Below are 25182 nucleotides of genomic sequence, written 5' to 3' on the forward strand. Positions count from 1 at the left end.
CCAACCATTAGTAATAATAAAAAGTTCAATAACCGAACCGAACCGTTCCTCCACTTACTCTAACAAAATATGTAGGTCAAGGTCGTCATAGAGATGGGAAGCTTGTGTTGTGAAACGCCTTTCTTCATGGTCTTCTTTATTCTCGTCCTCGTCGTCCAACACTCAATGTTTCCCACAACCAATTCTCAGCCAGACTTTACATACCACAGCTGTTCCAACAATGCCAACTACACCAACAACAGCCCTTTCAAGAAAAATCTCCACAACGTACTTCTCTCCATCTCTTCCAAAACCACCCAACTTGATTACGGTTTGTTCTACAATGCCACTTCTGGCGAATATCCTGATCGAGCTACCGCTCTTGCTCTTTGCCGTGGAGGCGTTTCATTAAAGCAATGTAGAAGCTGTGTTTATAACTCCACGCTGAGGATTACTAAAGATTGTCCAAAGCAGAGAGAAGCAGAGGGATGGTACTCGGATTGTCAAATTCGTTACTCAAACAACTCTATTTATGGTGTCTTAGACACCACTATCAAGTACGTGAGGTGGAACACTCAAAAAGCACTAAACCCACGTGGGTTCAATAAGGTGCTGCGCAGTTTGTTTGATGGGCTGGGGAGGGAGGCTGCGTCGGGGAGCTCTGTTCAGAAGTCGGCTTGGGGAGATAAGAAGGTTCCAAGTTCAAACGTGGATATCGTATATGGATTGGTTGATTGTTTTCCTGATTTGTCTTACTTGGATTGTTTGGACTGCCTCAATAGGCTTCAAAATTTTCTTCGTACTTGTTGCAATGACAGTATGGGAGTTAGAATATTTGGAATTAGTTGTCAACTCAATTATGACAATACCCCCATCTATCCCTCACTTTTATCTTCTCCTTCGCTTCCGCCGTCGCCATTGCCATCCTCATCTCCGACACCAGGTATCATTTGTTCTGAAAAGTTTTGCGACTGTTTACAATTTAAAACGTATTTGAAAATGGTTAACATCACTCTTATCACTCTTATAAAATCAATTTTTGTTGGTGTGAAAAAAAATGTTTAAAAGTTAAATTACTCACATACGTACGCTTATTTTTCATACAGTAATCCCATTAAAATTTGTCCCTGCTTTTTTTTTCCCTTAAAAAAGCAGTAAACAGTAGCAGTACAGGTAGAAGTAGAAATAAAAGTGTTGCAGTACTCGTTGTGGTGGCGATAGTTCCTACTATCATTCTTCTTGTTGCCATTTTCATCATTTTGATATTGAGGAAGCGAAAGCACAAAAGACCATTAGACAACTTCGAAGGTATGATTCCCTGGTTTTTTTATATATATATGATCAATTTTGGTTTCATTGTGCAGTTCTTTTTTATTTTTTTAACACAATAGCCTACTTTTAGGTGCATCTCTTGAAGACACCGTTGCTGAAATTAGCAGTGTGGAGATGGTTCAATTTGATTTTGATAGCATTAAAGCCGCAACAAACAACTTCGCTAGTGAAAACAAGCTCGGACAGGGTGGGTTCGGAGTTGTTTATAAGGTATGAAATGAATTAAGAGAATTGCTAACGATGATGGCCAGTTCATAATTAATGAGTTTATGTGATACTCAAACTAAAAATTTACAATTATTAATGATATTTTTCAGGGTAGGTTAGGTATTGGACGACCTATAGCTGTGAAGAGGCTTGCGATCAATTCACAACAAGGTGACCTTGAATTCAAAAATGAAGTTCTTTTGGTGCTCAAGCTTCAACACCGAAACTTGGTCAGGCTATTGGGATTCTGTTTGCAAGGAAGCGAAAGACTTCTCATATATGAGTTTATACCAAATGGCAGCCTTGACAGCTTCATATTTGGTTCAACATTTCTTCTTCTAGCTTCTTCCTTTTTTTGTCTGCACAAATTGTAAAAGACATCCTCTCATGCAACTGACAAATGATTTTACGTACATGGATGATGATGTAGATCTTGAGAAGCGGACACAATTAGATTGGAAAAGACGATACAAGATCATAAATGGCATTGCACGAGGACTTCTTTACCTTCATGAAGATTCTCGCTTTCGAATCATACATCGTGATCTTAAAGCTAGCAATATTTTGTTGGACCAAGAAATGAATGCAAAGATAGGAGATTTTGGTATGGCAAAATTGTTCGACGTAGATCAGACTCAAGGCAATACAAATAGAGTAGTTGGAACTTTGTAAGTACAATTCTTTTCCTTGCCAATCCTTCAATTTTGAACTATAATTTATTGTTGTCAATGATCTAAGTATAACTTAAAGTTAATGGTTTCTTAATTGTTGAACTAAATAAAACAACAACAATAATGTATTGTTATTAATTTTGTAGTGGCTATATGGCTCCCGAGTATGTAAAGCAAGGACATTTCTCAGTAAAATCAGATGTTTTTAGCTTTGGTATTTTGGTTCTTGAGATTGTGAGTGGCAAAAAAAATAATAATTCTCACTCGAGAGAACATTCTGAAGATCTTTCAAGCTTTGTAAGTATATCGATCATTTCATTCTTAAACTCTCCTACAACGCTTGAAGCAACTAAAAACACACAGTATTGTGATTTTTTCTTAAAGGTGTGGACAAATTGGAGGGCAGGAACAACTACAAATGTCATAGATTCAACCCTTACGGTAGGTTCAAGGACTGATATGGAAAGATGCATTCATATTGGACTATTGTGTATTCAAGAAAATGCAGTAGATCGACCAACAATGAATTCAGTAGTTACAATGCTAAGTAGTTCTTCTCTGAGTCTCCCTCTACCTCGTAAACCAGCATTCTTCCTACATAGTGCGACTACCAACAATAACATAGCATCAGGGTCAGATGGAAATAGGCGTGGAAACCCCTCCATTCAACCTTCAATCAATAACCTTTCAATTACACAGATCCATCCTCGTTAATTAGATTATTATCTTTAACTTTATGCAGAGTATGTAATTATTTTGAAAGTTGCTTTTGATTTTGAGGTTAATGTATTGTAGATTAAGCAAAACATTAAATGTAAATGAGCTATTATTCAATATGCATTTTCTTTTTGTTGCTCAATGAGCCACCAAAGGTAAGTAAAACATTCTTTCATATATTATTCGCTTCTTAATTGGTATATATGTTAATATTTTGAATGTAATTGGTATATTTGCAACAAAGTTTGATTGAGTGTATTGTTAAGTAATTATTCAAAATAAAAGAGAAAAAATTGAGATTTTTTTAATAATAATTTATTTCTTTGAACGACATAATATTAATCAGATTGAAAATGGGAGCGTGGAAGGGTTTTGTAATTTTCATAACATGTATAACATCCAAAATTTCACATTTCTTGAAGTTATTTGTGCATGCGGGGGGACTAATGGTATCCTCTAAAAAAGATAGAATATAAACCTAATTTAATTATAAATATGAGATAAAGTGGGTATCTATTGAATATGAGCTGGAATAAAGTAAAGATTGAAATGGCTAAATTTTGGAAAAAGAAACACAAAATCTGAATTTACACATTAGAATGTGCGACGTGTCAGTATTAGGTAGGTTGATTTGTAAGTTTAACCCCTCTTAAAATCAAAGTCCATTGGTGCCTATCACTCTCCCATCACAATTTTCCAATGGAACGAAGTGATGACCGAGTCAGTTGACTTGAGTAAGGACTAGTAATGAAGAGAAGACCCAGAATCCATCCATGGTTAAGTTCTCGCATAACATAACTCCCCCTTCAATCTATTATTTAATTCTCTTCTCAATTTTATATCAGAAAATGGATATGGGAAATTTGAGTTTGGGATCAAGGCTTTTCCTTCTCTTCTCTCTTTGTTCACAATTGTTGTTTATAACCACAACATCTCAGCCCGACTTCTTTTATCACATCTGTTCAAAAAAAGGAAACTACACCAACAACAGCCCTTTCGAGAAAAATCTTGACCATGTTCTTGCTTCAATCTCCTCCAATTCCATCACCGACACGCGCCAGGTCGACTACGGTTTCTATAACGCAACCTCCGGAGAAGATCCTGACACAGCCAACGCTAAGGTTCTTTGTCGTAAAGGATGTCCCTTGGAACAATGCAGAACTTGCGCTAATAACTCAGTTCATAGAATTAGACAAAACTGTCCAAACCAGAAGGAAGGTGCAGGATGGTACGGCGATTGCCAGATTCTTTACTCAAATAACTCTGTTCACGATGAGACAGACTTGAGTGCGTTTCAAATTTTATACAACACCCGTGTAGCCCCAGATCAGAACGGTTTCAATGAGGAACTCAGAGACTTATTGGATGGACTGCGGGTGGAAGCTGCATCAGGGACTTCGATTCGGAAGTCTGCAAGCGGAGATGTGAAGCTTCAAAATCCGAATACTTATACTATATATGGGCTTGTTGATTGTTTTCCCGACATGTCGTTCTTCAGTTGTGATGTCTGCCTCAGTCGGCTTCAAAGTAATCTTGCTTCTTGTTGTAGCGGCAGCATAGGAGCAAGATTGATTGCAACTAGTTGTCAAATCGGTTATGAAATTCACCCTCTCTATGCATCACTTCTCTCTCCACCCCCATCCCCGCTCCCGCTTCAGCCGCCAGCTTCTAATCTCCCCCCTTCATCTCCCCTGCCAACACAAGGTAATAATACCTTTAAACATGTTGGAATGACTTAGGCGCATCCACCGACTAAAGCTTTAGAGAAACTACACTAAATAAACTCTTTTTAACTTTATAAGCATCTTGTATTATGAATTATTCTCTCTAATAATAAACTATTCTCCTTCCAATAGTTGATGTATTAATTAACACACTCTTAGTAAAACACATGAATCTCTATCTCCGTCTCTTCTGTTTTACATTTTCTTTTCATCTTTTGCAGGAAATAATAGCAATACTGTTAGAATAGTTATAATTGTTGCAGTCTCCATCGCTGCTGTCATCATTCTCCTTGTTGGGATTTGCTTGGTTCTGAAATTCAGAAAAAGAAAGCAGAAAGGACTACTAAGAAATTTTGGAGGTGAGTGGTTTATGTTACCCTTAATTCTACAAAATTTCTAATTTGATATCTGAGTCTTAAACCTTAAACTACATTTTTAGATGTTGATGTTGGAGATGCCAGTGATGAAATTAGCATTGTGAACACAATTCAATTTGATTTTGATGTCATTAAAGATGCAACAAATGACTTCTCAAATGAAAACAAGCTAGGACAAGGTGGATTTGGAGCTGTTTACAGGGTATGAAATTGATTTATTGAATAATGGCACTAAATTGGGGTTAAAGCATATGGTGTTAAGTGAAATATATATATATATATAGTGATAAAAATTGATGTTTATGCTTTCAGGGAAAGCTACCTAATGGACAACATATTGCAGTGAAGAGGCTTGCACATAATTCACAACAAGGAGATGCTGAATTCAAAAATGAAGTCCTTTTGGTAGTCAAACTTCAACATCGCAATTTGGTTAGGCTATTGGGATTCTGCTTGCAAGGAAGTGAAAGACTTCTCATTTATGAGTTTGTACCAAATGGCAGCCTTGACCATTTCATATTTGGTATGACATTTGTTCATTATTTGGTCTACACAAATTGAAGAAGGCATTCTTTGATATAAGTAAAACCAACGTTTTTAACATATATGTATGACCATGTAGATTTTGAGAAGCGTATATTGTTGGATTGGGAAAGACGATACAAAGTTATAAATGGCACTGCACGAGGACTTCTTTACCTTCACGAAGATTCTCGTCTTCGAATCATTCATCGTGATCTCAAAGCTAGCAATATTTTGTTGGATGAAGAAATGAATCCAAAGATTGCCGATTTTGGTCTAGCAAGATTGTTCGAAGTAGATGAAACTCAAGGCAATACAAGTAGAATTGTGGGGACTTAGTAAGTACATATTTTTTTTCCCTTTTACAATATACCCTTTGAATAATCTAAATTTATTGTCGTCATTTTTGCAGTGGCTATATGGCTCCTGAGTATATAGCGCATGGACAATTTTCGATAAAATCCGATGTCTTTAGTTTTGGTGTTTTGGTTCTTGAAATTGTGAGTGGTCAAAAAAATAATTGTTTTAGCCACGGAGAAAATACAGAAGATCTCACTAGCTTTGTAAGTATTTGATTTACTTCTCTTAAATATCCGTACATAATCAACTTTTAGCAACAAACAATAATGCTAGATGATTTTGATAATAAAAAAATAGTTACTTGTTAAATTTAATCTTCTATACTCGATAGTTAGATCTCAAAGTTCTCATATAAAATATCTATTGTGGTCGACTTTTTCGTAGACTTGGAATAATTGGAGGGCAGGAACAAGTACAAATGTCATAGATTCAACACTTGGTGTTGGTTCGAGAATTGAAATGATAAGATGCATTCACATTGGACTATTGTGTGTTCAAGAAAATGTAGCAAACCGACCAACAATGGCTTCAGTGGTTATGATGCTAAGTAGCTCTTCTCTTACTCTCCCTATACCCTCTAAGCCTGCATTCTTCATGGATAGTATTGTCACCAATGGATCCAACACAAGTGAGACTAATCGTTCTAAAAGTACAACTCTTCAACATTCAGAGAACGAAGCTTCAATTACAGAGCTTCATCCTCGTTAAGTACTTGTTGTCATGTATTTTGGCAGTAAACTATATGTTATTTTGAAAGTTCTTCATGTACTGTAGTGTCATTGACAACCTCAAGAATATTAATAATATGTTTGTCAATTGAGTTTTTGTTACGCTCAAAGGAGTAGATGCTCATGAAAATTCCAACGTTATTCCATCGAGTGCTAATACTTAGTGGGAGTTTGATATATACATTATTAAAAGAAGTGTAAGATATCATTTGAGTCCATTACTTTTGGACGGTTGTCCATTTGAGTTTTGTATTCCTCCTCGTTTATATGACCAAATTTAATTCATATACTCACAAAATTTAAAGAATAATTTTGTAAAGACAATAATGGGTGTAACTTAGAATACATCTAAAATTCTATGGATTCCTTTTTTTATATGATTTTTTTTAAAAAGAAAAAGATTATACAATTTTTATTTGGACAACCAAAAGATACACCCGGACTTTTTTAGATATGATTTACGTAACCAATAAAACTAGTATAATGTGGCATGGTCTTTATGAATATTGATATCATGAATTAAGTCGGAAATTTTTGTAGAAAAAATGCAATTGAAGAAGGAAGGAGGCAATATGAATCCATGGAAGTGTGGGAGTTATAAAGGCAAATGTAAGAATTTTTCAATTGGAAAAGAACGAAACCGAAAGGAACTCAATAACGCATTAATAATAGGGAACCTTTTCGTGTGAAGGCTTTTCTACATCTTCCTTTCACAAATATGTATTATTTGGAGACATAGTTTTCTAAAATGCTAAAGTATGAAATTGTTTTTATTTTATAATAATGTGCAGTTAAGTGGTTAATTAAAACTGTAAATAGGTTGGTGTATTTATACTCGGAGACTTTCCTCTTTGGGAATAGGTCAGGATATTATTTCCCTTTTCTTCATCTATAGTTTTCATTAGATTACTTTGATTTAGATTTTGGCAACAATATATCTTAGTTGCATTTATTTATTTTGTCATGTTTTTAAGTTTGAAGGGGAAAAAAATACTAAAAAGAAAACAAATATAGTAAGGTGTGTATTTTCCCTCATTCATATGCCAAATTTGGAATGTTTTTAGTCACTTTGTTTTTTAAGGCAAAATGACAAGCAACAGCCGAACAGCATAGCCAGTTCCTATTGCAAAGTGGCAACTATATATTAACAATCTAAACACGTTCTTAATTTCTAATCTAACGTAAAGTAATCCATGAGGCACATTAAATTTTTGTGCAAATATTTGCGAAACCCATGGTTAGCTATATAGAAGCAGTGGTAGAGGATTGACTGGAGAGATATCCCGTTCCCAGTAAAGTCGTTGAAGATTGGTTGGCTGACGTCGGGAACCCAATCGGAAAGAATGGAGGTTTCGACGGTTGGGGAAGGTGAATCGATTTGCTTCCAAGCATTAGAACAACCATTGACATGGTTGGTCTGATGTTTGGATCTTCTTGGACACATAGCAGACCGATTTGGATCCATCTCAGAGCTTCGCTTAAAGAGCATTCTCCAACCAGGTTCGGATCAACCATTTCCTCTTCTCTGCCTTCCTTCCATAGTTGCCATGCCTGATTTTGTTCAATTGATTTGTTTTGTAAATATCTTGCCCACATAAACACTGATAATTTGAATTTCAGCGTGGACTAGGAAACAATATTTACCTGTGCTAGAAGGCTCTGTGCATTGTCTACTTTGAAGAAACCGCTGTTCTTTCTTCCGCTTATCACTTCTAACATTAAAATCCCAAAACTGTAAACATCAGACTTTATTGAAAACACTCCTTCCATTGCATATTCTGGGGCCATATATCCACTGTAGAAGTTATTAGAATGATGGATTAGATGCTAATACTGACAACAAATTATACTCATTCATACGGTTCTATTCGTTGAAATATCTTATGCTTAATGACTTACAAAGTCCCAACAACTCTGTTGGTGCTAGCCTCAACTTGCTTGCCTCCAAAAATTCTGGCTGTTCCAAAGTCTGATATCTTTGCATTCATCTCGTCATCCAACAACACGTTACTAGCTTTTAAATCCCTATGAATGATTTTGAGTCGAGAGTCCTCGTGTAGGTAAAGAATTCCTTTTGCAACTCCATTGATGATGTTGTTGCGCTTAACCCAGTCAAGTTGTTTACTTTTAACTGGATCTGCAATGCAGTATGAACCAGAGGGAGATGAGCTTTCCTGATAATGATCTTTTGTTTTGATTCCAATGGACCAAAAAAGCATATGGAGAATGAAAACTAAACAAACCAAATAAGAAGGCATCTAGACTAGTGTTTGCCATGTACTCATAGACAAGTAGCTTTTCCTCTCCCTCCAGACAGCATCCCAAAAGTCTGACCAGATTTTTGTGTTGAAGCTTCATTATGACCATTACTTCATTCTTGAACTCATCGTGACCTTGACTCGACTTCAAAGACAGTCTTTTTACAGCTATTTCTTCCCCATTCGTCAACTTTCCCTGGATGTATTTAAAATTTAGCAAACAGAACGAAAGCAGCAAATAGCACAGGGGTAACTGATACATGTAGTTCTGAGCAAAAGGAACAGAGAATTGTTCTTTGTTATACGTACATTATGACACTTCTTAAATTCATATTACTATCCTAATACCATTTCCATATATTTAATTTTAGGATTCGGCAGTTAACCTTGAAAACCGGACCAAAACCACCTTCTCCAAGCCTATTTGCATCGGCAAAGTTGTTTGTGGCAACCTGTAGGGTGATGAAACTGAAGTAGTGCATGTCTTCATCATTGTCTCTATCTCTTGAATGCAAATCCTGCTTCATCAATTCTGCGGCATTTGCATCTCCCAAATTTCGCAACAGAACTTGTTCACCTGTGTCCATATCTGGATGTATGGATTTAATATATCATAATGTTTTATTTTAATCAAAGCCTTGCACGTGCAGTCTAAACACAAAAGATTCTTTTTTCTTACCCTGTCGTCTCTTTCTGGACAAATGTAAGCAGTACAATAGAATAGCAAGAATTGCTACTGCAGCAATTGTTGATACAGTGATTACTGCAATCATTTTCGCACTTGATCCTGTTTAGATAACAATTTTGAGATTTAGTATAAAGCCACAAGACGTAGAAGAACTAAGCAAACAAGGAAATTACACTTCGAGTGAAAGAAAGCTTCCATAAAAATCTAAATTCTCACCATAAATTTAAGAGAACTATTTTATATTTAACCATGTTGAACTCATTTTCTTAGTTTTTAAGTCCCAAGTTTTACCACATTCTTGGTCCCACGCCAACAGAAGTTCTCGCGCTTTCCACTTCTACCTTTGTTCTAACCATTATGCTTTTGAATTCTATTCAAAACGTTTCATACTAATAGAAATGTTATCCTTACTTTATATGATAAAATCTTTTTCACTTCTACTTGATGTGAAACTAAGTTCAGATCACAACACGAAGTCAAACTAAAAATGAGTCAGCTTAGAAATGCAAACACAAGTCAAAAGATGTAAAAGAAGCTGCCATTTGAATCACCTGGAGGCGAATCTGGTAGCTGATAGAAAAGATATTGCTCATACGTTATGCTACAACTTTGGCTCAAAATTCTCCACCCCACTCTCCCTTTGTAAACCAGCTTGATCTCCTCCAGCAGAGCCGTCAAACATGTATCACACTGGTTACTGTTAAGATCCCTTGTGCATTGAACCAGTCCATAGCGTGTCCCACGGTTATCTAACTTGTTTGCCTTGAACATCATCTCTAACCCTGCAGCTTCACTGGCCATCTGAGACAACAGATCAGGTCCGTCAATGTCACGATCATCCGGCGATGTCTGGTTCCCAGAATCGCCCATGAGGAATCTTGGCGACATCTCTACAGTACCCAAGAAGTTCTTGTCTGAGTACCTCAGCATACACTCATCGTACCATATTGTGCCGTTAACTCTTAAAGAGCATCGAACGCTTAATTCTTTGCTTGCGGTACTGACACAACTGTGACAGTTATCGCTGTTAATATCGCCTCGACAAAGGACTGCACCGTACATTCCATTGAAAGTTATATTGTAGAAGCTGTCAGATGAAGCTTCTGATAAGGAACTCAGTAAGCCACTGAGGTTCGAACCCAGATTAGCATTTGTTATGTTATTACTTGGCGCTGAACAGATGTGGAACCTATATTTGGGTTCGAAATGATGGGAGTGGCTGAGCCCAAAGATTGAAATCAGGATTAGCAACGAAATTGGGAAAGATCTGTAATCGAGGAAACAGAACATGATTTTGGTTTGGAAAAGCTGATAAAGAAACGAACTTTTTTGTTGTAGAGATAAAAACAGATGATTGAAATATCTTTAGTACCTTTAGCTGTACAATAATTCAGGGGTTACCTTTTGGAGCCACTTGTCTAGATGTACTTTTCAGCATTTATTTGCAGTTCAAAAGAACGAGTCATCATATCATGGCGGGTTCTGTTGGGTTTGATACAAAGTTGAATATTCAGAATTAGAGGGGCCATATTAAATACTCTTCCAAGAAAGTAAGTATGTATTTCATTATGAGGAATACGTGTGGGATTTTACCAATTGACTCGTTCGACTAGTTTCTTCAAGCAGTAAAGATGACAAAACTTTGTGATCAGAGAAGACAATGTTGAACACACAAGCACTCGGAAAAATCTATATCCATTTGCGTTACTCTTGAGTTTTGTATGCAATGATTTTGATGGGCTTGAATCCATTTTTAACAAACCTTGGTCTTTCGGGTTGACAATTGCTGCGAAATATTGCTGCGCCGGTAGCCGTAAAAGTCGTGTGGACAGGGCAGAGTCATCGCAGAAAATTGGTTGCATCGGCATTATATTGTAAGAGATAATATGCTTTCTAGTATTAGATTATAAAATCGTATTCTTTTTAATCTTCCAATTCAACTGGAATTAAATTTTAGATGTGAAACTATTCCCTTCTCTTTTTCTTCCAACACTCCAGTTCTACCTATTATATATCAGCCCATAAAATCTAGATAACGAATTGTTTGTGTTTTGTGATTAATTCTAGCTCAACTGACAGAGATTCAATCATTCATTTTTGAGATGGTAATTTGTGTCGTATATCCATCGGACAATGCACAGGCCATCTATTAATTCTAATTTCTACCTTAATGATTCAACATAAATTTGGACCCATTTTAATAGTCTGCCATGCCTAGCTACTATGATTATTTAATGAATATAGTAGAAATATGTATTAAGACAGTTGATAAATAATTAGAAAAAATATTAGGAAAAAAAAATATTTTGGTTCTTATCTTAAAGTTAAGTTCTATTTATTCACTAAATTTCTAAATGTTATGTCACATGGTTGGGGTTATTGGTTCAAAATATTTCTCACTTTTAATTAAGTTTTTATTTGGTAGTTAAAGTTTTAAAATATGACCATCCAACCGTTTTCAAATTGAGATTGAAATTCAAATTGTCATTTGGTGTTGCAACATAAACAACATATAAATATACATATACATCACTTAACTATTGCTAATGCCATAAATGCCAAAAAGATAGTTGATGTTTTGCCTTACCTTCTGTTTCCACCGCGGCTATAGTTAGACTCACTCACAAATTATAACGACAAGTACAGAGTAGTTAAGGGGAGCTTTCTACACCGGCATGAGTAGCAATATGGAAGGGAAGGAGTGGCAGATCCAAAACTTCATGTCAGGGTGCAATGTAATAAAGTTAGAAGTTTGATTTGTGTTTAAATTGGGGTGTATTTATTAGTTACAATTGGATAAGTATTGAAAAACAAAAGGATTTGAATTTGATAAAAGAGTGTCATTCCTTTTCTGGTGTATTCCTAGACCATACTATACTTTCTTGTTTCTTCCTTGTTATTTTTTTCTCCAACGACAACCTAGTGATGGAGCCAAGAGCAACCGCAGTCTTCGACGTCGGTGCCCTCCTTCAATTGCCCATTACTAGGATCCATCGCCTTGTTCAGGAGCAACCGTACTCACTCGGCTCCGCAGAGGGGATTATACCAAGTAGTATGAAAGAAACTTATCTTTCAATATATATATATTTATAACAATTTCTACAATTTAGGATGGAGTGTGAATGTCTAATTAAACAAAGTTAATTTCTTGGAGGAGAGGGGTGGTTGAGAACTTGAGAGAGAGTGTGTTGTGAAGTTAGATCACGTTTACCCAGGTGAAAAGTGAAAGGTAATAAACCTTAGAGCTTAGATAGCATCATCATCTTCGATATCAGTGATGGGTTAACTAAAAGGGCTCTCCCCATCCTCTTCTTGAGTTCCTGTTCGTATAGTGTTGCACAAAGATGAAATAGGTTACAGAGCCTCATCCATTTACTTCTCTCAAAGATGATAATAATATAACCATGGTAGAAAATATTCATCCAAAATGTCTGAAATCAAGATTTCAAGATTTTGATGGCCTCATATTTTTTCTAAAGTAATTTTGTTTTCCTCCATTTCAACAAAAATTTTACAACGAACAAATCCTTGTTCAAATCTCTGATCATTATAGGCAATTGTGTAGTTTCACATGGCAATGTTATTTATTACTAGGCTTCTTTTTCTACTTTCCAAGATTTATCTTAAGCTTTATTTTGAATCCAAAACTTTTATTCAGAAAAAGAAATAGGATTTGAAAATGAAAAAAATATATTGAAAAATCCAATCCTTGTAGTACCGATGGTTTGGAGTGCCAATCAAACCAAGTATGACTTAATTAGTCTAAAATATTAAGAAGTTAGAGAAAAATCTCTGGGGGGTTATTATTTGGTTACTATTCTGATGTGTTAGTGCCTTGAGAAAACGGTGAGTGGCAAGAATACTAGACTAACTATTTTGATGAGTTGATGCCTTGATAAACAACTGTGTTAGTCCTTTTGCACATCTATAAAATTTTATTATATTTGTAATTAAGTTAGTTTAGTTTGCTATATTTAAAAATATCTCTTTAAAATATAATTTAGTCACAAACGAGTAAAGTGATTTAAGGTAACCTTTTCGCTCATTCAAGTAAATATAAATTTAGCAAGAAACTTTATCATGTAAAGAAATTATCAACCTCTCTCAAAGGCAATGACTTTCGGAAGATTTAATCATGTGAAGACAAACTATATACGAGCATCAATTACAAGAAGAAAAAGAAAGAATGAGAAAAAATACATGCTAAGACCGATGGCTATGGCTAAATAGAAGCACTAGTAGATGACTGATCTGTGGTGTGTAACCCTGTTCCTGTTTCAGTTGTCGAAGATTGATATCTACTTAGAGACCCTCTACTTGTAAGAAATGGAGGTTTTGATGGCTGAGGAAGCTGAATCGATTTGCTTCCAAGCATTAGAACAACCATTGACATGGTAGGCCTGATGTTAGGATCTTCTTGCACACACAACAACCCTATGTGGATCCATTTTACAGCCTCACTCTCAGGACATTCTCCACTCAAGTTCTTGTCTATCATTTCCTCTGCTCTTCCTTCACTCCAAAGCTCCCACGCCTGTTAAATCGTTATCTTGTTAAACAGCCATCACAAAAAAGGAGGAGAGTTTTCAAAGTTTATGTTTGATAAAGAACAAAACCATACATACATATGACAGAAGGTTCTGTGCTCTGTCCATGTTCAGAAAACCAATGTTTTTCTTCCCGCTCATCACTTCTAGCATAAGAACTCCAAAACTGTATACGTCGGACTTAACTGAGAAAACTCCCTCCATAGCATACTCGGGTGCCATATAACCACTACAAGATTGATAATTACAATTAATGAGCAATGGATGTGAAAGAAAAACAATGTTAGTTCATTTTTATATGCCTAGTATACTGTTAGGATAACCAACTTTTCGTTATCTTCACTGTACAATAAATCTAAGTATAAGCTTACTTGCTTAAAATTCTCGTATGAATGGAGATGTTTTTACTTGTACTCAGGAATTTATATATAGATGAACGTATGGCTGAATGGATTACTAACTGTACATGACTTACTATGTTCCAACTATTCTATTGGTGCTGGCATCAATTTGCTTGCCTCCAAATATCCTGGCAGTTCCGAAGTCTGATATTTTTGGGTTCATCTCATCATCTAATAGTACATTGCTTGCTTTCAAATCTCTGTGGATGATTTTGAGTCGAGAATCTTCATGGAGGTAGAGAATTCCTCTTGCAATCCCATTGACAATGTTTTCGCGCTTGAGAAAATCAAGTTGTTTGCACTTCAATGGATCTGCTATTGAAATTAGATCAGTAAAAGCACATGACATGGATTCTACCTTTCCATGAGGTTAGAAAAAGGTGTATGGGGAATGAAAATGAAATTATATGAGAGAAAGAAGTCTAACCAAACAAGAAAGCATCAAGGCTAGTATTTGCCATGTACTCATAGACTAGAAGTTTTTCTCCTCCTTCAACACAACATCCCAAGAGCCTGACCAGATTCTTATGTTGAAGCTTCCAAATGACCTTTGCTTCATTCTTAAACTCTTCATGTCCTTGACTTGATTTTGTTGATAGTCTTTTCACTGCTACTTCCTCACCACCCATCAGCTTTCCCTGATCAATTAATGATATCGTCATATGGTTGTTCTAACACACCTTACAAATAATAGTAATAAAAACTTATATCTCAAACTTCTGATTCACTAACCTTGTAAACTGGACCAAACCCCCCTTCTCCAAGTTTATTAACATCTGAAAAGTTATTTGTAGCAGCTTTTAGAGTACTAAAGTTGAAGTAATGCATATCTCCATCATTGTCATGATTTGTTTCATCAAAATGTTGCCTTAGTGAGTAAACTGGTTGTTGATCTGATCCATTTCGCAAAGGAAACTCGTCACTTCTGTCCATCTCTGAATGAAAAAACCATGTTTGTTCTTATTAATCAAAATCCTATTGCAAGTACATTGTTTTTCTTAGTGATTTAGTCTTCTTACCCCGTCTCTTTTTTCTCCATAAAAATGAGCCAAGCAATAGGCCTAGCAGAACTGCAGTCGCGGCAACTGTTGATACGGTGATGACTATGATCCTTGTTCTGCTCCCTCCTGTGCATTCCCTTTTATCATTAGATAAAAAAATCTTTAAAATTTGATGACAGACAAGAAAATAAACTGAATGTCTTCACCTCACCTTCTTCATCAAGAGGCAAGGATGGAGTTGGAATTCCATAAAAACGAAAGGCCTCAACTCTTAAATTACAATTGGGGGCTAAAACTCTCCATCCTCGTTGCCTTAGGCAACATCCCTTTGCATAATCCACTAAATTTGTCAAACAAATCTCACAATCACGCTTACCAATATCTCTTGTACACTGTGCCAATCCAAATCTCTGATCCACCCCCACTATATTTACCTCACCTTCCTTGAACATCGAATTTGCATTTTTAGCATCTCTTACTAAATTAGACACCAATGCAAGATCGACAAAATCGCGGTCTTCAAAAGTAGATTGATTCAGACTATTATATAGTAGTATTCTTGGAGACATCTCCAGAATTCCAAAGAAGTTCACAACTGAGAATCTCAACATACATTCATCAAAGCCTATGGTACCATTTGTTTGTGATGCACAATCGACCTTGATTTGTTGACTAGCCCCTTCGATGCAGGTACGACAAGTCTCATTGGGAACATCCCCTCGGCAGAGGAAGAGGCCATGGATTCCATTAGAGGTCTCAGTGTAGAAAGTGCGAGAGGAAGCATGAGAGATCAAGGAATCCAATAGGAAATTGATGTTTGAATTTAGATTGGGGTGACCTGTGTTGGCTCCTGAGCAGGATAAATAACGTTGGCTACAACAAGGGAGTATGAATCCAGAGATTGAAATCAAAAGTAGTAAAGTTAAAGGCCAAGAAGAAGGTGTTTGAATGAGAAAATGAATCATGGTTTTTTTAAGTTTTCAGGTTGCTCAAAATGAATAAAATGAGGATGATGAGTTGAGAGAGATGTGATTATATATTGAAATGAAGGTATTTTGTTGAATAAGTTTGAATGAAGTGAATCTGGAGCCCAAAATATTTTGGCTTATTCAAATTAAACCAACTAACCTGTCCATATGTTTTTCCATTTGACAGTTTCAGAATTACTATTTGCAGTGAAAGAAACTTATCACTACTTTTCAATACAAATAATCCTCACGTGTGTCAAGAAGAAAACTTTGGAACCAAACCTTCCTTTTTGGACCTAATACTCGTTAAGAAAACTTTGGAACCAAACCTTCCTTTTTGGACCTAATACTCGTTGGACTTCTTCTGAGAATGCTGATATAGATTTTTCTTTTAAATGACAATCATAAAGTAATGGCATTCAGATTTCTTCAAGGCAACAAAATTCATAATTAACCAAAAGGTTCTTGTGGGAAGTGGTTGTGGGTGGGGGCGCCAATATTTGAAAAATGATGTTTGTAAGATTTTAAACACAGAAGAAAAACATTTTCCATTGACCCTTTTCTCGATTGGTATACGACTTTTCTCTGAAAAATAATAACGACAAAATTGAAAAGTTTTCAACCAATTTTCTTCTTCCTTCCCATCAACATCAACGACTATCTTTTTTATGAAAGTTTGAATTAAGATAGCACATAATTTCGGTCTATATGATTTACCTTAAATTTAATATAATAATGGGACTCCAATCATGTAGACCTTTCATATTATGGTAATGATACTAAGTATAGTTGATTGTGGATGATTGAGTAGCCAAATCTATCTATTTAGTTATCATATTTTGATTTGAATTTTAAAAACATTCCTAAAAAAATGATAAGGATACACTGAATTTCTTGGTTGATTATACGGAGAAAGAAAAAATGACGACCTAGCTTTACAAATGAATGAATCCGTTTCATGATATTCGATGTTACTAACTCAACTCACTGAAACCCAAGTTTCATGGTCTTCTTGCTTTTGCCCAAAAATCTGTGAAATTCCTAAAGAACAGATCTGGAGGAAGATTGATTGAATTTGCATCTGTCTGAGATGAATCGTAGTTTGGTTTTGGGTAGAGATTCTATGTTTTATCAGAACCGAAGACATTTTATTCAATGGAATTGACCGGACTGAGCTCTGACTTTTACTTTTTCTTATTTCCAGGAATGCTTCCAGAAATTAGACTAATTCCTATTGTATGGTTCGTTTTTAAATTTCAGCAATACAATTTGTAGCAAAAGAGACTCCTCATCTTTCCAATTAGGTCAGTCGTAATGGTTGAAAAGCTTGACAATGAAGATTCTATAGCCAATATTTCACGTATTCTTGCATTCCTGATTCTGCTCATTGACTATGTTTAGATATAAAATAAATGCGAAATTCTTCTCTCCATGAACGCACTTTCCATAATAAGTATGAATATTTACATGGATTAAATAACCCTATTGTTCAATTGTATGTTCAGTTTTTAACTTTAGTTTAAGAAAGACGAAACTTGGTGAGTTTTGGAATTCATAATAATGTAATGTAGAGAATCAAACTTTTTATAAAATAAAAGGCAATAAACAAAGCAACGGATCAGTAGTTTAAGCCAAAATTTGTATCTTGTTGGTCAAACAAAAACTAATCTTTATGATCATTCCAAGTCCTAACAGATTTAAATATTTGATAGATTGAACTTAAAAGCCAAAATCTTGTAATGATGTTTCTGCAGCTCTTTCGTACTCATTGCCAATAGTAGTACATGGCATTCTTTCTTCCTCTTGTTTTGTTTTTCATTGCCAGAGTTTGTGCCAGTCCACCTGTCTTCGTCGGCCATTACTGTTTGTATGATAGTGGAAACTTCACCAGCATCAGTACGTATAAGACCAACCTCGATCATGTCCTTTCCTCCATTGCCACTGCCAAAGATACTGGCAATGGCTTTTACAGTTTTTCCTACGGGCAAAACTTAGACAAAGCAAATGCTATTGGCCTCTGCCGAGGCGATGTTAAGTTTGATGTATGTCAAAGCTGCCTCATTGACTCTATACATCGTCTGAAAAAGCTATGTCCTCAGCAGAAAGAAGCAATTGGGTGGTTTGACAACTGCATGCTTCGCTATTCAAACCATTCCTTATTTGGTGTAATGGATACTCGACCCAATATCTTCATGTGGTCGACAATCAATGTAACAGAGAAACCTCTGTTCAGCCAGAAGTTAAAATTATTACTGGATAGCTTGAAAAAGAATACCTCTACAGGTGGTTCTCTAAAGAAGTATGCAAGTGGAGACATAGGTGCACACAGTCTCTGGACAATATATGGGCTTATGCAATGCACACCTGACTTGTCTCAGCTACAATGTGACGAGTGCTTAGAGTCAGCGTTACAAGCAATCCCACCATGCTGTAGTGAAGGAATGGAAGTTTTTTTACCCAGCTGTCATGCCAGATATGAACCGTACATCTTCTTTGAGCTTTCTCCTAAGTTGCAACCACCACTGCTACCGCCACCACCACTATTAGTATTTACTCCTTCAACTAGTACCATGTCTACGGAGGGTATGGTTAATGCCTATGTCACTTTTGCCCTTTTCAATACTATATTTTGTTTTCTCTCAAGCTTCCAAGAATCAAGCAATGTATTTACAAAAATTGAATAATACATCCTCAAGATAAAAAGATTTTAACAAGTAGTTCAAGAATTTAGCTTCCAGAGATGCCTTTTTTTCCAGGAAAGAAGTTCAAAATACAAAGTGCCATTGTGATAGTTCTTCCACTTGTGGCGCTTTTGGTATTCTTGACCACCGGGATCTTTATCTTTTGGAGATCCAGAAGGTTGAGGGGAAGACAGGAGAGTAAGATTATTTTATTATTGTCACAGACTAATGCTTTCCCCCCTCCCCCCTTTTTTATGGGTATAATTATCTTCTTGAAAGTATGATTTTCTGTTAAATCTCTTGTCACTACACTACTTGTGAAGCTAGTGATGGTGATATTAACTCTGTGGACTTCTTGCAATACGACTTTAAGACGATCAAAGATGCAACCGATGACTTTTCAACTGCCAATAAACTTGGACAAGGTGGATTTGGTATCGTTTATAAGGTAATGAATTGAAAAGAAATAGAACACAACTGTAGCATTTTGTCCCATCAGGATAGATGAATTCTAATATATTTGGTTTTGCTTTTTATCTTTCAGGGTAAACTTCTCAATGGACAAGAAGTGGCTGTAAAAAGGCTAGCTCGAGGATCTCAACAGGGAGACCTTGAATTTAAGAATGAAGTTTTATTGGTTGCTAAGTTGCAGCACCGGAATCTGGTTCGACTTCTAGGCTTTTGTTTCGAGAGAAGTGAAAGGCTTCTAATCTACGAGTTTTTACCTAATTCAAGCCTAGATCGTCTGATATTCGGTACTTTTCTGCACTCTGTTCTATGTTCTTGAGCATCATTTTGTGAACTTTTTTGGTAAAAAGAAAATCCACATTATCGTTGCTTGTAGTAGCTAAACAAGCCATATTCCTGTTAAATGAAAATGTAGATCCAATGCAGCGCCAATATTTGGACTGGCCAAGACGTTACAAAATTATAGTAGGCATCAGTCGTGGCCTCATGTATCTCCATGAAGATTCTCGATTCAAAGTCATCCATCATGATCTTAAAGCCAGTAATATACTATTGGATGCAGAACTAAATCCAAAAATTAATGATTTTGGAATGGCAAGATTGTGTTCGTACAATCAATCCAATGGTGATACAAGTAAAATTAAAGGAACATAGTAAGTCCTTTTGCTCCCTTTTTTAAAAAGTCAAGTAATTGAATTCTCTTAAAAAATTAGCTTCTCTTATGAGACAAACAATTATTGAACTTAAAAGTATTTATTTATTTCAAGTGGATACATGGCCCCAGAGTATGCATTATATGGGCATTTCTCAGTAAAATCAGACGTGTTTAGTTTTGGTGTGCTTCTTCTAGAGATAGTGAGTGGCCAAAAGAACGGTAGCGTTCAAGATGGTGAAAATATAGAGCATCTTTTGAGCTATGTAAGTACTAATATTATTAATGGACATCATTCTTTCTTTTCCTACAAATGTAACACAATCTTGCCAATGCAGACATGGGAAAACTGGACGAAAGGAACAATTACAAATATTATAGACCCAATATTGAGTAGAACCTGCACTGATGGAATCATAAGATCCATTCATCTAGGGTTATTATGCGTTCAAGAAGATGCAGATAGCCGACCAACCATGGCTTTTGTTGTTCTTATGCTGAATAGCAGTTCCTTCACTCTTCCTACACCATCACGGCCTGGATTTTTGCTGCATAGTAAATCATCAAACATTGCACAGCCATTTAATTGCTCAGAAGGTTCTCAATTTAGCCCATCTGCGAGCATTTCTATTGAAGAAGAATCATCAAACCAGTTTAACCCATATTAGAGACTTGGAATGAAGAAACAACCTCAACTTATCATTTATTTAAATAGGCAATGCTGACCTTTTCATGTGCATAGCTCTTTAGTCCATGTCTTTATAGTACAGAGTAAAAAAAAACTGTCAATGTATATTAGTTTTTTTCTTTTAATCTTTCATTTTTAGTTTGAATAACCTGAACTTCATGATTGTTTTAATTTAGAACTGTTAACGTGGTCTATCGTCTATCCAACTTCCCTCCATTAGCTGAACTTGTGATTTTCTGTCAAGAAATAAGAATAACTCTAAGGTATTTCTAATCAAGGCTTTTAAATGTTGATATTGAGAAAAAATGTCCCGTCTCAATTTTAAGGTGATGTGGATAGAATGTTGATATATATTTCTAAAAAAGTTATAGATGAAAAAATTTAAGTTAACAAATAAGTACATCACATCATTTGTCATTTAACTTTTTAATTAGTTGGAAAAAAGGTTAAATTACAAGTCTAGTGTAAGAGAGTCTAATAAGTTCGCACTTTTAATGCATTTTTTTTGTTTCGTGGTAAGGGAAAATTCCTATGGTCACTGCCGAAGATACTGGCAATGACTTTTACAAAATTTCCTATGGTCAAAGCTCAGAATCAGCAAACGTTATTGGCCTCTGCCAAGGAGAGACGGAGCCGGATGTTTGTCAAAGCTGCCTTAATATATAGTTTCTCACACATCCATGTCCTAAGCAGAAAGAAGCAATTGTGTGGTATGGCAACAGTATGCCACGCTTTTCAAGTCGTCCTATATTTGGTGCAATGGAACTTGAACCCCAATACATATCATGGATAACAAACCACCAAATAATACACAAACATCTGTTCAAGCAGAACCTGATCACATTACTGGATAGCTAGAAAGATAATGCTTATTCAGAAGGTTCTATATGGAAATGTTGAAAGTAGAGCCTACTAATAAAAAATTAGGACAAAGTAAATCTTCACTATTCTTAGGCTTTCAACATGACCTAAGTCCACTATTTCTAACAGAAAGTATGCATGGATCACATTGTAGTTTAGGCACACCTTATTTGCATAAACTACAATGGACGCTAGGATTCAACGAGAAAACAAAAAAAAAAGGAATATTAATTAGAACCTTATTGTTTAAAAAAATTAGTTCAAGAATTTAACAGAGAGATGTCAATTGTTTTCAGCAAAGAAGAATACCATAATCACTACCATTGTAATAGTTCTCCCATTTGTGGCTGTTTTGGTTTTAGCCGTTGGTATGTTCTTCAAAGCTTAATGTTTCTTTGTCATAATTATCATATTTGGAAGAGTAAAGTTCTGCTAAGTTTCTAATCTCGTGTCACATACTACTTGTGACTTGTGAAGATAGTGATGATGACATTATCCTCACTTTCTTGCATTGTGATTTTAAGACAATTAGAGAAGCAACAGACCACTTTTCTATTTCAAATAAACTTGGACAAGGAGAATTTGTTGTTGTTTATAAGGCAACGAGTGAAATTGAAGTATCTTAAAATGTCAAAGCATAGAATTTTGTTCCAACAGGGTAGAAGACTTCTAAGATTCTACTATTGTTTATGTATCTTCTGGGTAAGCTTTTCAATGGACAAGAAATGGCTGTGAAAAGGCTAGCTCAAAGTTCGCAACAGGTTCACTTCGAATTTAAGAATGAAGTTTTACTGGTTGCTAAGTTGCAGCACCGGAATCTGGTTCGGCTTCTTGGCTTTTGCTTTGAGAAGAACGAAAGGCTCCTCATCTATGAGTTTTTGAGAAGAACGAAGATTATCGATTCAAAGTTATCCATCATGATCGTAAAGCTAGTAATATCTTATTAGATGCAGAGCTAAATCTAAAGATCACTGATTTTGGAATAGGTTATGTTCGATCCATCAGTCTGATGGTGATATGAGCAAGATTAAGGGAACATAGTAAGTTCTAAAAACTGTCGAACTCTGTTACGTTCAATTCCCATATTTTCTTCAAAATTAGGCTGTTTTACAAGGTTGAGACAAATATTGAACTTAATATTTCTTATTTCAAGAGGATATATGGCCCCCGAATACACGCTGTTACGGGCATTTTTTTTTTTTTTTGTGAAAACAGATGTTTTCAGTTTTGGTGTTATTCTCTTTGGAGATCGTAAGTTGCCAAAAGAACAGTTGCTTCCAAGATGGGGAAAATACAGAACACCTTCTAAGCTATGTAAGTATGAATATTTTTAAAAGATATGTTCTGTCCTTACAAAGTTGAACAAAATTTGCCGAAGCAGACATGGAAAAACTAGATGGAAGGGAAAGCCACGGCCATCATAGACCCAATACTGGCTAGAACTTGCATTGATGAAATCATGAGATGCATCCATCTAGAATTACTGTGTGTTCAAGAAAATGTAGATATCCGACCAACCATGGATTCAGTTGTTTTCATGCTCAATTGCAACTCCGTCACTCTACTTGTACCGTTGCAGCCTGGATTTTTGCTGCAGAGCAATACCTCAAACTTGCCACAGCATCTTGATGATCACACAGAAGGACCACACCATAGTCTATCTGAGAGCTTTTATGTTGAAGAAGAATCGGGAAATCAGTATTCAGCTATTGATATTCAAGCTTACTAGTGTCCTGGGATTGAGGTAACAACCTCAAATTAACATTGGTGTAAACAGGTCTTGTAATCTTCATAAAGTTTAACGTGCTTGTAACATATGTATTCTTTTTCTATTTCAACTTGAACATTTTCACCTTCATAATTGTTTTAATTTATATGTGTTGCGTACATTTTTTTCCAATTCTCCCATCATGATTTAAATTTATAGTTTGCTGTCAAGAATAATTGAACATGGTTATTTGACAATTATTAATTTCCATTAATTATATATATACATAGTCAAATAGAAAACTCAAAATGGGTCTGATATATAAAAGGGAATGGCTGAGAAGAAGCTCAAAGCCAAGCAGCCATGGCATTGTATCTTCTCCCTTCTCTTCTGCTATTAATGGCCAAAGCTAGTGCTCAGCCAAACTTCATCTCTCACCTCTGCTTATACAAAACTGGTAACTTCACACCCAAGAGTACCTTCAAGGCCAACCTTGACCATGTCCTCTCCTCCGTCACCACCAACGGAATACTCGACAATAGCTTTTACAGATTCTCTTATGGACAAAACTCGGACATAGCTAATGCTGTTGGCCTTTGTCGACCTGACATTAAGCTCGACACTTGTCAAAGCTGCCTCAATGACTCTGTTCGCCTCCTCACAAAGCGCTGTCCTAACCAAAAAGAAGCAATTGGATGGTATGAAAATTGCTCCTTGCACTACTCAAGTTCATCCCTGTCCAATAAAATGCATATTAGTCCAATGTTCAGGACTCGGTCGACAAAAAACGCAACAAACACAGATCAGTTCATTCGAAAGCTAAGAATCTTGTTGAATAGTCTAAAAAGCAAAGCTTCTTTAGGTGATCATGGTTCTCTACACAAATATGCAGCTGGAAATATGTCGAGTTCAGAGCTGGAAACAACATACGCCCTTGTTCAATGCCTGCCTGATTTAACTCCACAACAATGTGATGATTGCTTATCTTCCATTTTCAAGAAACTCCCAAGTTGTTGTAGCCAATCTGCTGGGATTTTTACCCCCAGCTGTTTGGTGATTTATAAACCAACCCGCTTCTTTGATTCTGTAACTGATGATGGGCCAACTTCCTCATCAACCGTTCACGAATCTCGTGCAGCAGGTATGTATGTTTCCTGTTGTTTATCTTCACAGAGCAATGTGAATTCTGGGCCTAACTCGGGTTTTTGCAGGGAAAAAGAATGGGAAGAACAAAGTTCATATTGTGATCATAATGGTTTTGTCAGTAGCTTCTTGCTGGATTTTGATAATCTGCATCTACGTGTTTCTGCAATCCAGGAAGATTGAGGAGAGAGCGGATAGTAATTAATCTCTTTTTGTTGTTATATTCAATTCATTATATTATATTACTTAAAAAAAGAAATAAAAGGTTGACTTGGATTCCAGCGATCAATCAATCTCTTTCCCTTTTTGTATGAAACTTTGACTTGCGCTTCTAATAATGGTGGTTAACGTGGGGTTCATTTGGAACAAAGCTTCTAAAAAAATACAATCAGATTTTTGTATATAGTAAAAGTAATTTGAATCCCCAAAGAACAAAGTATAACATGCAATTCTACGAAAATGTTAAAGGTGCTTGAAATGATTAATATCTTAGATTTTGAT

At 35.8% G+C, this 25182-nt stretch overlaps 7 protein-coding genes across 9 annotated transcripts; 5 read left to right on the plus strand and 2 right to left on the minus strand.

The window, feature by feature from the left end:
• Positions 1–76: 76 nt before the first annotated feature.
• On the plus strand, positions 77–3081 carry LOC101207884 (putative receptor-like protein kinase At4g00960). 3 transcript variants are annotated; one of them, XM_031886769.1, is made up of 7 exons: positions 77–922; positions 1132–1287; positions 1382–1521; positions 1629–1839; positions 1949–2186; positions 2336–2486; positions 2574–3081. In XM_031886769.1, exons 1-7 carry the CDS (start codon positions 94–96, stop codon positions 2901–2903), a joined length of 2055 nt encoding a protein of 684 aa, XP_031742629.1. In that variant the 5' UTR covers positions 77–93; the 3' UTR covers positions 2904–3081. The 3 variants fall into 3 exon arrangements, with proteins under 3 accessions (XP_031742629.1, XP_031742627.1, XP_031742628.1); XM_031886767.1 differs by having other exon boundaries at positions 2336–3081; XM_031886768.1 differs by having other exon boundaries at positions 1135–1287; positions 2336–3081.
• A 525-nt stretch (positions 3082–3606) lies between these two features.
• On the plus strand, positions 3607–6835 carry LOC101207636 (cysteine-rich receptor-like protein kinase 10). The gene is made up of 7 exons (XM_004134918.3): positions 3607–4610; positions 4852–4989; positions 5070–5209; positions 5320–5530; positions 5630–5867; positions 5942–6092; positions 6274–6835. Exons 1-7 carry the CDS (start codon positions 3680–3682, stop codon positions 6595–6597), a joined length of 2133 nt encoding a protein of 710 aa, XP_004134966.3. The 5' UTR covers positions 3607–3679; the 3' UTR covers positions 6598–6835.
• Positions 6836–7617: 782 nt separating this feature from the next.
• On the minus strand, positions 7618–15418 carry LOC101207389 (cysteine-rich receptor-like protein kinase 10). The gene is made up of 13 exons (XM_031887052.1): positions 15244–15418; positions 14939–15149; positions 14586–14823; positions 14189–14339; positions 13787–14097; positions 12151–12168; positions 10115–10926; positions 9555–9662; positions 9262–9464; positions 8861–9071; positions 8517–8754; positions 8262–8412; positions 7618–8168 (listed from the first exon to the last, which is right to left on the minus strand). Exons 1-13 carry the CDS (start codon positions 15337–15339, stop codon positions 7860–7862), a joined length of 3057 nt encoding a protein of 1018 aa, XP_031742912.1. The 5' UTR covers positions 15340–15418; the 3' UTR covers positions 7618–7859.
• Positions 10840–21275, plus strand: LOC105436038 (putative receptor-like protein kinase At4g00960). Its single transcript, XM_011660211.2, has 9 exons — positions 10840–11437; positions 16203–17592; positions 17685–19063; positions 19237–19359; positions 19485–19609; positions 19706–19916; positions 20045–20282; positions 20397–20547; positions 20620–21275. The coding sequence occupies exons 3-9, from the start codon at positions 18265–18267 to the stop codon at positions 20947–20949; spliced, it is 1977 nt and encodes a 658-aa protein (XP_011658513.1). The 5' UTR covers positions 10840–11437; positions 16203–17592; positions 17685–18264; the 3' UTR covers positions 20950–21275.
• LOC116404520 (cysteine-rich repeat secretory protein 38-like) lies at positions 15527–16648 on the minus strand. The gene is made up of 3 exons (XM_031887053.1): positions 16641–16648; positions 15719–16385; positions 15527–15649 (listed from the first exon to the last, which is right to left on the minus strand). The coding sequence occupies exons 1-3, from the start codon at positions 16646–16648 to the stop codon at positions 15527–15529; spliced, it is 798 nt and encodes a 265-aa protein (XP_031742913.1).
• A 1951-nt stretch (positions 21276–23226) lies between the features above and the next one.
• LOC105436039 (putative receptor-like protein kinase At4g00960) lies at positions 23227–23559 on the plus strand. Its single transcript, XM_011660212.1, has one exon. It carries the CDS (start codon positions 23227–23229, stop codon positions 23557–23559), a length of 333 nt encoding a protein of 110 aa, XP_011658514.1.
• Positions 23560–23858: 299 nt separating this feature from the next.
• LOC105436040 (cysteine-rich receptor-like protein kinase 26) lies at positions 23859–24970 on the plus strand. Its single transcript, XM_031886630.1, has 2 exons — positions 23859–24679; positions 24750–24970. Exons 1-2 carry the CDS (start codon positions 23902–23904, stop codon positions 24884–24886), a joined length of 915 nt encoding a protein of 304 aa, XP_031742490.1. The 5' UTR covers positions 23859–23901; the 3' UTR covers positions 24887–24970.
• The last annotated feature ends 212 nt before the right edge of the window (positions 24971–25182 follow it).

Source organism: Cucumis sativus, chromosome 6 (assembly GCF_000004075.3).
Source record: "Cucumis sativus cultivar 9930 chromosome 6, Cucumber_9930_V3, whole genome shotgun sequence".
NCBI classification, from domain to species: Eukaryota; Viridiplantae; Streptophyta; class Magnoliopsida; order Cucurbitales; family Cucurbitaceae; genus Cucumis; species Cucumis sativus.